The 13,744-nt window shown below is 35.3% G+C and overlaps 1 protein-coding gene across 3 annotated transcripts in view; it reads left to right on the forward strand.

Moving 5' to 3' along the window:
* The window catches only part of DOCK4 (dedicator of cytokinesis 4), a 251,290-nt gene that overhangs the window by 218,396 nt on the left and 19,150 nt on the right, over positions 1-13,744 (forward strand). For all 3 annotated transcript variants that reach the window (XM_064507753.1, XM_064507755.1, XM_064507757.1), the window contains 7 exons: positions 2,363-2,511; positions 3,635-3,721; positions 5,468-5,572; positions 7,229-7,370; positions 7,981-8,147; positions 9,596-9,682; positions 11,436-11,612. In XM_064507753.1, coding sequence (XP_064363823.1) covers positions 2,363-2,511; positions 3,635-3,721; positions 5,468-5,572; positions 7,229-7,370; positions 7,981-8,147; positions 9,596-9,682; positions 11,436-11,612 — 914 coding nt within the window. The remainder of the gene's footprint in view (positions 1-2,362; positions 2,512-3,634; positions 3,722-5,467; positions 5,573-7,228; positions 7,371-7,980; positions 8,148-9,595; positions 9,683-11,435; positions 11,613-13,744) is intronic.

A 13,744-nucleotide genomic window follows, 5' to 3' on the forward strand; every position in this document is an offset into this window, starting at 1 on the left:
GGACTATATGGGTTCATTCTAGGGATAAAGCCAGCTTGCCCTTAAAATAATTTTATTTTCTCTCCTTTCATGGTATGATTTACCAGATTCTAGTAATTCTCTGGGGAAAAAAAGGCCACTTTTTTAATATAAAACCTAACTTCACATCTTTCTTCACCCAGCACTCAGTCACGGCTATAAATTTAACTCTTTTGAGGCTGAAACATAGTTCCTTATGTACTAGTTCCTTTTGTGCAGTGTCAGTCACCTGAGAGTTGTGAGGAGAAGATTTTTGCTACACTATCTTGGGAATGCCTATTTCTTTGAATCTTTCCTGTGTAAGTTGAATTTCCCACATCACGAGTCAACCTTGTTTCTCTCCTCCTGTTCTTTTGGTGTGCAGCCAATAGCTACAGACCTCTCCTAGAGATGTCATTATGTTATTTATTACATTGGCCACTGCTGGGCAGAGGGATCTTTTGTCCACTCTGGTCATTCTTATTTTATATACCTTTCATATACGTTTATGACAACTTTAAATATAACAGATGACAAGGAGAATGACAGAAAAATCTGCCAAATCTAAGGACTTGCATGACAAGTTAGAAATGATTATTATTGAGCTATCTTTCTAATGTGTATCTATACTATCTGTTGCTGTTCTTATGTTTTTGAATGATTTATTTTTATTAACTTAAAAAAAATTTGATATGCAAACATGCAGATTTTGAATCTAAAATTGTAGCTTGAAACTATGACAAAAGACATTATCCAGTCAAGGAGTCTGAAAATTGTGTGATGCTAAAATTAAGATTGTCTGTACAACTTCAGCTTGTCTCCTTTGCACATATGTATTATAGTGCAGTCTTTAATTATGTGAGCCTATGCTGATTTTCCTCATTTTGCACACAGATAGTGCTGTGCTCACCAAATGAGTAGTCACTCTGGGTATTTTTCCTTTACATCCCTCCCTTGCTTTTCTGCCTCCCATCAATCTAACCCTTCTGATTCAGAGAGTTGTATAATATTCATCTTCAGATGTCCACCAAAGGCACACAGAGATTTGATTTAAAGTATTTTTTTAAAATAACTTTATTTGCTATGAGCTCATTTTGCACCCTACTTAGCATTTTATAGCACTCTGTGTTCAAAGCACATTCTCCACAAACTTTGGCTGCAGTGGTGATTTTTCATCCAAAGGTTCTTAAACTGGACACATAAAAAGACCTCTACAGTTAGGAAAACCTGTGTACACTTGGTTTAAGTCAGCTGTCTTACATAAACTCAAGTGGCGGAGTTAGGAGTGGGTTATAGTTATCTAGGGCAAAGCATAAAAGGTACATTACTACATTATAGTTGTCTTTTGCTTTATGTGCAGTCTCCAAAACCTTCAATAAAATAAGCCCAGTAGGCAACTTCTTCCAACAAAATGCATCTCCAGAACGTGGCCCATATTTTGTACTGAATCATGCAAAGTGGTACTGTGAGTGGAAAAACAGACTGTGATCACTAACTTGGAAAACCGTAATTCAGATGCACAGTTAGCCAAATTGAACTTTCACAACTGGTATTAATTCTGGTATTTCTTCATTGGCTGATGTTTGACTTTGCAATGGAGAATTTCCTTTAGTATTAGTTTTATTGTACCATTTCTGAGGAATTTTTAAAGCTGTTTTTTTAAAAAATTATAACCTGATAATTCTTACCAAATGTGATCTGAAGATTACTACACAGTGTTCTGTCACTAGTCAGCAGCGATAGGTTTGATTCCTTCCAAAACTAACGAAAGGATGAGAAATTTTCCATGTGTACTTGTCAGTTATTTTCTGTAGTAGAAGAACATTAAGGCTCAGTTATGAGGGATTTGTTTTACTTCTGGAAAGAGTCGGGTCTATTAAGCACAGACTTGCCTCTCTCTATTTCAGTCCCAGACGTAAACCCTTTTCACGATGTCCTCCAGTCCTTTCTATCTTTCTTCCTCTATTTCTTTACTGATGTTCCTCATATTCTGGGCCTTGTTCCCTTGTCCAGACAGCAGAACCACCAGGAGATTCTCGTCTTCCTCAAGCAGTAGAGGAGTCTAGTGCTGAGCAGGAAGTTGTTTCTTAATTTTCATGTCCTCCTTGTATTGCCAAATTCCAGGAAAGCTGCCCCAGTAACTCCACTTCAAATAGGTTGTGAAAATTGTAAGCTGAACTTACTGTTGTTGTAGCTGGTAACTCTATCCAAAACCAGATCTTCCATCTCTATTTTATACTTGAAATAAATCAAGTACCTAATAAAATGGTGCATCTCTTCAAGAGTATTCACATTTCTGATTACCGTATTTGGCAGTTTTGTTTGTTTTATGGTCATGTGTACCATGCCATAACTTATCTTGCAGAGGCTGCCTACACGCTCTTGCTGTACGACGAGCTGTTGGAATGGTCTGATCGGCCCCTGAGAGAATTTCTAAACTATCCCATGCAAACGGAGTGGCAACGTAAAGAGTACCTCCATCTGACCATCATTCAAAACTTTGACAGGGGAAAGGTAAAGCAGTCTTATTTTATCAACTCTAGAAATGTCTAGTTTATTAATTTTAGGACATTGTTTCCAGTGTCACGGGTTTTTTTTTTCATTTACTGGGGCAGTGTTTGTCACTGCCTGCTTAAGCAGTTACTTAGCGACACAGTAGGTCCCTTCTAATCCTATCTTTCTATCCTACAAATATTGTAGACTTATATCTGAGAATAATTTGCACTTACGTAGCAGTTCTCTTTGTAAGTGTCAAAACACTATACAAAAGATAGTATAATTTCTCCCAGTTTTAAAGGTGGTGAAAATTAGCCATATAAGGAAAGAAGCTTATCAAATTCACTAAGTTGACTCAGTGGGGGATAAAATTCAGGAGTCTGGATTATGAGGATTATATCTATACCTGCTAAATCATGTTGTGTCTTTTGGCAGCTGCAGTATCTCTGAAAAGGAATGTTTTTTTTGGCAGGGGGGAGAGGAGTGTCACATTTACAGGAATTCGTTGTCATTGCTGAGAATGCTAATTCTGAATTAAGCAGCAATAATTATCCTCTGGTCTAAAATTTTATATTCCCTTTGTCTGATGATCGGTATTGCCAATAAACAAGCAATTCATTCCAATTCTGCCTAGCTAGGATAAAATTCATGCATGCCTTGTAAATTTAATGAAATTGATGTGATCATCAGTTTGGTCAGAAACTGCTTTAATCAGTTTATAGATTTTAAATTTTATGGTGCAATAAAATATTTTCCAATCAGATTGTTTCTATGAAAATTAAGGATATACTAAGAAGAATACATTTTTAAAATGTAAAATTCATACTCTGTTGAATCAGTCTCATATGTTGTATCAAAGGAGATGTGCACCACCCTTGTAATGACCTGTATCTTGTGCAGTGGTAGTCTTCTCTTGTGAGAATCATTTATTAGGTCTTTAAATATATTTTTGATACTTCAAAGACCTCATGAGTATTACTCAGCGGCTATCAATGTGTTTAATGGACAATATGTTCAAATATTTTCAGTTACTGGAAATGTGATTTTGTCAGTGTAGAAAGAACAGACTTTAATAATAAATCATGAATTATCAGATGGTTGCTGTGAAGTTACTGAACACCTTTTACTGACTTGCTTGCAGTGTTGGGAAAACGGCATTATCCTGTGCAGGAAAATTGCTGAACAATATGAGAGCTACTATGACTACAGAAACCTCAGCAAGATGAGGGTAATGTACCTTTGTGCTTTTTCATCATTCAGACATCCAAAAGCTTTTTTTTTTTTTTTTTTTTTTTTTTTTTTAATCTGGATTCTGAAATATTACTTAGAAGATTAAGTTTGCCAGGAAACAGTCTTTAGGTTTGGCTTGCCCACCTTTTCCTTTACCTTGTTTTTGTTTCATGTAACAAATATTATAAAAGCAGTCTGCACTTTCTGAAGAAAAATGGAAAAATAAATGATCTTGCTATGTTTGTACCTGTACAGCACCCCTTTTGTGTGCATGCACATGCACAAAAATTTTATGTGTAAATTCACTTTCTTTGATTTCTTTGGTTTATCCAGGGACGTGGTCTACACAGTCCTTTGCTAGGAGCAGTGAATGTCTTTGCACTTATAATTGCAAAGAAACAATTTGCAAACAGGCAACATACAACTTTGTAAATCTTCTTTCTCTTCATTACATGAAAATATGGACTGTTTAAAATCACATAACAAAAATGAACCTTTTCTGACATGGTCTTCCTTCTTTCTCTGTCATTTTTTTTAGAGCTCTAAGCATTGCTGCTTTGTTTGTTCTTTCTGCTATTGTATTTCAAAGCGAATCCAGCCTTCTCTTTTGTGTCTGCCTCTGTTTGATGGATTCAATTTTATGTATTACAGCTGCCTTTTAAAATTTTTTCTTACATATGGGATGCTTGCTGTGGAAACTGACTGAAGTACTTAATCCAGAGCTGCTTAACAGCATGATGCAAAATTCTCAACACAGAGCTACAGAGCAGTACTCCCTGTCAGTGATCTGCTTACTCCATATATATTTAGATCTCCCAATGACAGGACTGTATAAGCAAAAGCAAACTGACTGTCATGTGAATAAAAAAAGAGAATTTGCTTATGCGTGTTTAATTAAGTGTACTTAATGTATTATGTGTTTGAAGTAGTAAATATCCTTCTACTAGTAATGTGCCACTGATGTTAATCTGTTTTAAAAAGGAAATGTGTTAAAAAGCAAAAGCGAGGCAGGGGGATTTCTCACAGCAATTTAAACTAGACAGTTACTGAGCTGTCAGCATTAGCTGTAATGGGGCTAATACTGTTTTTCCCTGGTATTAATGCAAAAATATTAACAGAGAATGTTTTGCTGAAATTTTATCATCATAAAAAGGGGACTTTGACACCAAGATTACTTTGTGTCAGTGTTTCGAGTGAAAAAAGTGCAGGATGTACTGAACAAAAATAATTTTCACAGAATTGCTGTTGTGGGATTTCTAAAGGAACTTGAACAAATTAGACACTTATATTCATTGGTATCTTATGAGATTTGAGCATACAACCCTCTTTGGATATGGTTCCATAGAAATCTGACTTTGCTTACTAAACTGATCATCTTACTGCCACGTATTTGAATGATTAGCAAATTAGTGGGTCATATATTTCAAGTTGTGTATAGTGCTTTTGCTACTTTCATTTATCATTAAAGAACTATGCACGTTGTCATTAATCTTTTACCCTGTTAAGATAGGTATTTCATAGGTAAAGGTCATTTTTAAATACTTGGAAGCTTTCGAGTCATTGATAGGTATAAATGTTTATTCTGAGGCATTTAGAGACTTGTAGTTCTCCTTACTGTTACTCAGATGCACTGCAATTCCAGTGGTCTGGAAAAGTGTGCTGAAACACCCTCCTTTTTGTAACAGCTTAAGGTAAAAATAAATTTTAAAAAACATTAATTGCATTTCTTCTCAATCTCACCTAGATGATGGAAGCCTCTTTGTATGATAAAATTATGGATCAACAGCGTTTGGAGCCAGAGTTTTTCAGAGTTGGATTTTATGGGAAAAAGTTTCCATTTTTCTTGAGAGTAAGTGAATTGAAACTAAACATGATGGCGTAATTCTGTAATTCATGCTATTAGTTGTTATCATTTCTATCTATTTGAGAATTTGATTATATCATATACAAGTTCTTCTCAGATGAGAGAGGGGAAATTCTGTGTGGTAACTAATTAAATATCATCCTATTTTCAGGGGAGGGAAAAGGTCGCTTCCATGGGTAATGGAGGAAAAAGGGAGGAAAATTAATCTCGAAAAATAATTAAAGATTAATACTCTTGAAAATTAATTAAAATCAAAAATGTAGGTACACTTATAGCCAGTTCCAATCACAGTGTGCATCTGCTGAATAAACGGTAGGTCAGAATTCCCCCATAATTTGTCCCAGCCACTCTATTAGACTCTGAAGTTATTCAGATGCTCTTGAAAACATTGTTCTTGTTTACCCTGTTCCCCTTTTCCACAGTCTTGCAGTCTGCACTGCGCTGGGTGTCATCTTGGGAACAGAACAGATTTGATCTTATTCCTGGAGCCAGCTCCCCTGTAATTGTAATCCTAAGCTCCTCTTCCAAAGGTCATTCAAATAAGTGATGAAGGAACATCCTCTGTAGGTGGAGGCCTAAAAAGCCTAATTTTTCTCCACCTCTGTGGCAGTGATGATCACAAATTCCTAATGATAAATATAACAGGAAACTCTCTCCATTAAAAGTGATGCACAAAAACAGTTTGATGGGCACATAATTTTTGATACTGTTTATGTAATGTAATAAACAGTATAAACCTGTCATGTAATTACAGTCATGTAATAAACAGTATAAACCAATTGAAAAATGTTGATTGAGAAGAATTTAATGTTTAGGATCCTAAAAATATGTCAGCTGATGGAATAAAAGTACTGGATAAAGTCTTGCACAGTGGTGCAATATTTACCGACCTATAAGTCTTTCACTGTTTATGCATCTGCCCAGGAAATACATATGCATTTTCCAAGTAAGTTAATTGTACATAATACTCCTAATGAACAGTTATGCTTGCAGCACCAACAAAGAACACTTCAAAACTTGCTCCATCTGACTTAATTTTTTGCGGAAAGCAGTTTATAATTCTTTTAAAGAACTTAGCTATGTTTGCTACAGAAGGAGTGTCACTTTTTTAGAAGGAAGCTTTCAAAATTTATTTTGTAGTTGCACAATATGAGAGGTGCAGATGATTTCTTATAGCAGTTCCCCTGAAAGTCCAGGCTTTCAGAATGCAATGCTTCCTCTCTCTGTTGTTAAGATACTATAAGGACAGCTATTGTTTCTATCTAAAGCTACTTCAAGAGCAACACATCAGTAATGGCTTTTTAGAATTTTCTAACATAAATGAATTCATTTAACAGTATTTTTCAGAAATGATTAATATATGGTTAATTTTTCTCTTCAGATTTTTATTAAAGTATAACCATTTGATTTTTCCAGAGAGTTTTGAATAAAGTACATTTCATATGATAGAATTTCCTTTTTCTTTTAAATAACCTTTTTTTCTAGATTTCTTGTTTTCATCCTTGCCTTTTGTTTCTTACTTTTTCCTTTTTAATAAGTATTGCTCAGAAAATCTTCATTTAAGTGCGTGTTTTTGGATCTAACTAATGATACCCAATTGTTTTCACATAACTTGCTCTCTTTTTTTTTAATCTTCTTCAGAATAAGGAATTTGTTTGCCGAGGACATGACTATGAAAGGCTGGAGGCCTTCCAACAGCGAATGTTGAATGAGTTCCCACATGCCATTGCTATGCAACATGCTAATCAGCCAGATGAGACCATCTTTCAGGCAGAAGCACAATGTATCCATATAATCACAAACCCATACTCTTCAGTTGTGTCTTTCATGCTTTTAAAAAATTTAGGTACACATATAGCCAATTTCAATCACAATGTACCTCCACTGAAATAAGTGGTAGGGCAGAATTCCCCCATCATTTGTCCTAGACACTCTATTAGGTTTGAAATTTTTTTGTGTAATTGTTGGCTTTACTTAAAAATTCCCTAATAGATTATTAAGGTCCTTTCTTTAAACAAAATTACTTGCAGAACTATGACAGCTGTGATAATAGTGTGTCAGGTCAATGACAGTAGTTCAAATTCTTAAAATACAACATAATGTTAGCATGACATTCTTATTGTGTGTAGAAATATATTTAATTCAGTCTTTTTATTTCATGTACTATTCCATGTAAATAGCTTTTTCAAAAATAAATATGAAATTTTCAACAAGACAATACAAAGAAATCCCAGACCATCAAAAATCTCTGTTTCCTTTCCCAAGCCATTGATAGTCTAGAAGCTTTTAATGATGTATGCTTTTTAGAGAGGTTTTTATTCTGTCATGCTTGAGGAATCAATATGCTTTGCTAGTTTGAATGAAGTAGGATAGCCTTAACTCTTTACATGTAGATTTGCAGATTTATGCAGTGACACCAATTCCTGAAAATCAGGAAGTCCTGCAGAGAGATGGCATTCCAGATAACATCAAGAGCTTTTACAAAGTAAATCATATTTGGAGATTCCGATATGACAGGCCATTTCACAAAGGGACCAAGGACAAGGAGAATGAATTCAAGGTAAAGTACCACACACTTTCCTGAGTTACTGGACCTAAGGGTTTATTTGTGACTTCATTTACAGTTGTGTTATTTAACTAAGTAGGGCATAACAAGTTTCTGATTGATAGGTCAGGTTTGACTGTTCTGCTTCTCATTGTAATTAAAATAGTAAGGAAAATACATGGGAGACAGGAAGGTCTTTTCCTACGTGGCAATAGGAGAGCAAAAAGTACCTGTTAGTTTTTGCATCAACCACATACAGACGGCAGAAGAGCCTAGAGAGAGCAGAGCAGCCTCCAGAGAAGTTTCTAAAGCAGCTGAGACAACACTGCTGAGGAGGTGATTTGGGGTGTAGATACGATTGCCAAAGATTACCTCTCCCTAGAGCAAGGGAGAGGCAATTTTGACTGAACTACAGCACACTGTTCTGTTCCTGTGACATCAAGACTACAAGCTACTTCTGAACTTGGAGCTTGTCTCAGGGAAAAGCAGTAATTCCTCCCTAATGCATAAATGACTTATGTTCCTCCTGATAAAAATATCAGACTGAAAATTCATCTTACACTTTCATTGTGTAGTTGTAATTCTGATCCACTAGAAATATTTAAATTCTGTCACCATCTACTTTGCTACATATATGCATGCACATAGTCAAAGATATTGCTGCACTGACAACATGTAGTTTGAAAGACCTTGTACATATACTGGTGTTCAGACATATAAAGTGAATTATCCCATAAACACGATTATTATAAAGTGAAAGAAAAGAACTATAAGGATAACAAATTAGCTTAATTAAATCACTGCTGCCCTCCGATTAAAGGTTAGGGCTTTATTTTAATTGTACAGCTTGTATATATTTGCATAAGACCTATACTATGTATTGAGTGAACCTTTATCCTGACTTAAGGTAATGTTTGTTTGTCATTTTACAAACCTCCTGTTTGTGCAAATTATTTGATAGTATTACATTTCAGTATCACATCAGCCATTCATTTTGGAAAATCAAAATACCTGCACGCAGGAGAGTTAGTCACTCTTTGCCCTCAAGTTGCTCTTCTGCTTCTGAACTCTCCATCTTCTCAGTTGTTGTCTCAGAATGTAAATATGAAAAGCTGATTTAGTTGTGAGTGACATTTGGAGATGAGGGGACAGTATATAGTATAGAATAATATAGAATAACACCATATTAAAAAAGGACAGGATCAGCAGAAATTAATGCTTAATAGTAAATCCTAGACAGTAAGGAAAAAAAGTGATTTTCGTAGGCTTCTGGGATATATGTTTTAGTAAATATTTGGATGTTAATACTTTTTTATATGTGTGCTGTTACTTAAATAAAGGCATTCACAAAGAAATCTGGGAATAATTAAGAATAACAGGTAAATTAAGATGTCAGAAAGCACTTGATGCTCTCCTTCTAAAAGAGAAATTTGGGAAAAAAAATTGTTTTTTGTATATTGTAGAGTCTGTGGGTAGAGAGAACCACCCTGATCTTGGTGCAGAGTTTACCTGGAATATCTCGTTGGTTTGAAGTGGAAAAACGTGAAGTAGTGAGTATGAGATCTTTGAAATGAATTGATTGCAATAAGTATTGTGTTCTGGTTTACTTCCTTATCCATGTGTTCTTTGAAAAAGAGTAAGATTTATTACCCATATCTAATTTCTTTGAGCAGATTTTTAAACTGGCTACATCTAAGTTATTTACAAAATACTTTGAGTTGTCTTAATTTTTCTTAACTTGAAAAATATTATCAGGAAGGCACCGTTATGATTCATATAAACAGTTGAAGATAAGAAGTTGAGAACCATAACGGGCAGTCAGAATATAGCCAAAGGCAACACTTAATGTCAGCAAATTGCTTTCTTAAAACTCAGTATGATCTAACATTTAATTCTTAGAACACAGAGATATTCTAAGACTAACATATTTTTCAGTATTCTTGAAAAGGAAGCATGCTCCAAGTTCTGGTACTATAATAAACTCCATGTGGGTATCTCTCCGTGTTTGCCTAGAGCTCTGTTGGTTACCGCTTCTCTGCATGGGCACGAAAGCATGCCTACGCAGAACTTGCAGGAATAGGGCCTAACATAGCAATCTGTTACTGACACGTTGTAATTTTCCCCTGTTACTTTCTGTTATTTTCTTAGAAAACTCTTGAATACTTTTGAAATGTTTTCTGAGGAGCGTTCCTAATCTAATGATCTCTAAATAATTGGTCAAGTTTTGAGCCCAGGAATTTAACATACAGAACTATTCTCCTTTCTGACAAAAACAGTCTTATAATACTCCCATTAAATTTAGGGATACCATTGTATAACTCACTCTCTTTGTAAAATCTGTTCTCTTTTTATTTTATAATACCAGCAAAATTTCATTCTTCCAGCCTTCTAATGTTGTCCTGTAGAAAATCAAAAATAGAATTTAGTAAAGATCAGAAATGAGGAATTTGTTAATTAGTCCTACTAGGTCCTTCCTACATTATTAGGACCCCAATCTAATTATTACATGAAAAACTGAAAACAGCAGAAGATCTTCAGTTAGATACTGTGTTACCATTATAGTCACCTTTTCCAACAGTGAACTGTAATAATTTTTCCTAGGCATAGACTAGAGCATGACTCAGATTTGTGTCTGTACAGAAAATAATGGCAACTGCCAGTCTGTACTCTTCACATCTTTCTGCTTTTTGCCTTTCCCGCAGTTCATACTAACAGTGAGTAAAACTTCCTCACCCTTTAGGAAGGACAGGCATGTCCTGTGTGACTGTTCTTGACTATATCTTTATTAGCATCTTAGTTCAAACCTTATGTTCAGACTCTTCATCCATAATGTTGGCTTCACTTTGGTTGGGGGAACTAGCTTATCCATGCTCAAGCTCTACTCTTAACGGCACAGTGCGACCTCTCTGAAATGGAGCCCAAATTCAAGTAAAGCTGCCAAGGGCGGCTTAGGCATAGCCCTGAATTCCAACAGTCTCACTGGATGCGAAAGTGTATTGGTGTTCTGCTGCAGGGGCTGAGCAATCTCACAAGGTCAGATAATGAGTCTAGACAAAAAGGAAGGTTATTTCTTTTGGTCTCTGATTACATGATAAAATTAATTAGATTACATGATAAAATTAATTATTTCTGTTCTCATGTTTTATAGTGTAGCCCATGTGAGAAGAGATTTTTCTGCCCAAATACTCTAGAATATAGTATAACCTTGTTTTCTTTTTAGAAATCAATAAAACTGCCTGTAATAAATTTAATATTTTAATTGAAGATTAAGCATGTTTGCAATGCTCCTCATTCCCCATTCAGGTAGAAATGAGTCCTCTTGAGAATGCTATTGAAGTCTTAGAGAATAAGAACCAGCAGCTCAGAACACTGATTAGTCAGTGTCAAACTCGACAGATGCAAAATATTAACCCTCTCACAATGTGTCTAAATGGAGTCATTGATGCAGCAGTTAATGGTGGAGTTGCTAGATACCAAGAGGTAAGAAATTTATTTAGAATGTGTTTATTAAAATCTGTTCTAATAACGTCTCTGATTCTTTCTTTGTATAGAAAATGCTATATGAATTAAGGACAAACTACTACATCAGAAATATTCTTAATGATACATTATTTCCTTTACTTCAGTTTTGGGTGAGATCATGTTAAATATATATAACTTTATTATTACAACTTTTCTGCCACTAATTTTATAATAAGAATATTCCAGTGAGAAGCAGATTCACAATTCCCTTGCCTTTACCTTTAGTGGACAGTGATTTTTTTTCTGTGAAATATTACAACAACATAATTACAATTACCTTTATTTTCCCCCCTCTACTTCTTTATTTTAACATTTCTTCAGTTTCTTTTTAGGTCAGGAGATAGCTCTGGCTAACCAGCCATTTCCTATTGTGTGTTGACATTCTAATTTTAAGAGATTTAATTCTTAACAGAAAGGGATTATCTCATAGAATCATTTTTCTAGATCTTTCTTTTTTTTCCTTCTCCAAGTTTTTGAGGAAAGCTGTTTGCTGGAAAAGTTTAGTGAGAATTAATGCATATAATTAAGAAATATCTAGACTTCTATCCCCAACGCTAGATTTGTGCTAAAATGTTGTTCCTGATCGTCATCCTTGAATCACGCTAAAAAAAAAACCTTGCATATTTGGGATGCTGTATTTTCACAAATTTCTGTGTAATTTTGAAACTATAGTAAAAAGAAAAGGGTTTTTTTTCTAGCCCAGTTTGTCCCTCTTTCTTCTAGTAGCATTATGAAATACTTGAGTCTGGTTGTTCCTTTTCCATTGAAATGTAAATCAAGTCAAATAATGTTCTCTCCACTGTCTCAAAGGTAAAATTTGTTGCAAGATTCAGTGTTCACTCAACAGTGTTAAATTTAATAAAACTGCATCTAAATTAAACTACAAGACACTGAGTCTGCCGTGGTGTTAGAATCTCTGTCACTAGTGCTGCAACAATAGGAAAATTGTGGGACCGAGGCAGAGCACTACCACGTTTGATGTTTCCCAGCTGCCTTTACACAACAGCAGCAAAGCTGCTTAGCATAGGAGAGCACCACAAAGGAGTCCCTGGAGCAATATGGTCATGTCAGCACTACATCTGGTTTGAATTAGCAATATCTGAGTTTGGTCAGAGCTAGCTCGGTATCTCTGCATAGCGCTCCATTCTTTACAAGTGTATTAAAGGTTGTAGCTTGCTCCTTTCCTTTTGCTGTTCTTCGCTGCAATTCTCAATCTCTTTTTTAGTTTTTTGTTTCCCTCCTGTCCTTTCTGCACCTGTTTCTTTTTGGCTAGATAGATTTATGTCCTATTTTGTGTTGTAAGCATCAAAATTGATAGTGATAGTTGTGAGGTTTGGGTTTTTTTCTATTTCACTTTCATTCTCTTTGCATGTCCCCTTTTCAGTCTGCCATTTTGCCACTTCTTATCTCCTTTCTTCCTTCCATTTGTTCGTTTCCTCTGTAAGTGCTTCTCTTTACCCATCTGTTTGACTTGCTTTAAACTTCTCTCCTGTACAAAAACTCAGTCAGTCTTGGAGCATGTGCTCTGAGGTAAGCATGACCATATCTCTACAGATAATCTCCTTCCCTTTCCACAGCTTCCCAACTTTTAAGTGTAAGACTTAGCAAATATGTCTTTTGGCCACCTGCTGCCCTCTTGAGGCCTCCCACCTCTTTTCTTCCTTTTTTACCCCTCCTCCTAATTGGATAAAAAGCAACCATCTCCAATTATCCATCTTTTTTGCTGATATTGCAAGTGTTACGGCTGCCTTGTCTTTCACTGATTTCAGTACGGGAGCAGATCCCAAGAAAATACTGAGACGTGATAGTTATTGTGCAGTACCTACATGTATGTTAAAAAATGGCAATAGATTGAGCCAGTGACTTTATCTGAGCACTGCTGGAAAAGCGGCAAGTGTGCTTTGTGCCCATGAACACCTCTCACATTGTAATTTCTGCTATAGAATCTATTTCTTACAGCTCTTTTACATGTGCAAGAAGAGTCAAGGCACTTTAATTAGTGGAAACTGCCAGTTCTAAGAATATTAGTGGATTTAGTCAAATCCTGATTTTTTTCTAAAATACTAAGGATTTTGTTTAAAGTTAGATAT

Source organism: Dromaius novaehollandiae, chromosome 1 (assembly GCF_036370855.1).
Source record: "Dromaius novaehollandiae isolate bDroNov1 chromosome 1, bDroNov1.hap1, whole genome shotgun sequence".
In the NCBI taxonomy this organism is placed as follows: domain Eukaryota; kingdom Metazoa; phylum Chordata; class Aves; order Casuariiformes; family Dromaiidae; genus Dromaius; species Dromaius novaehollandiae.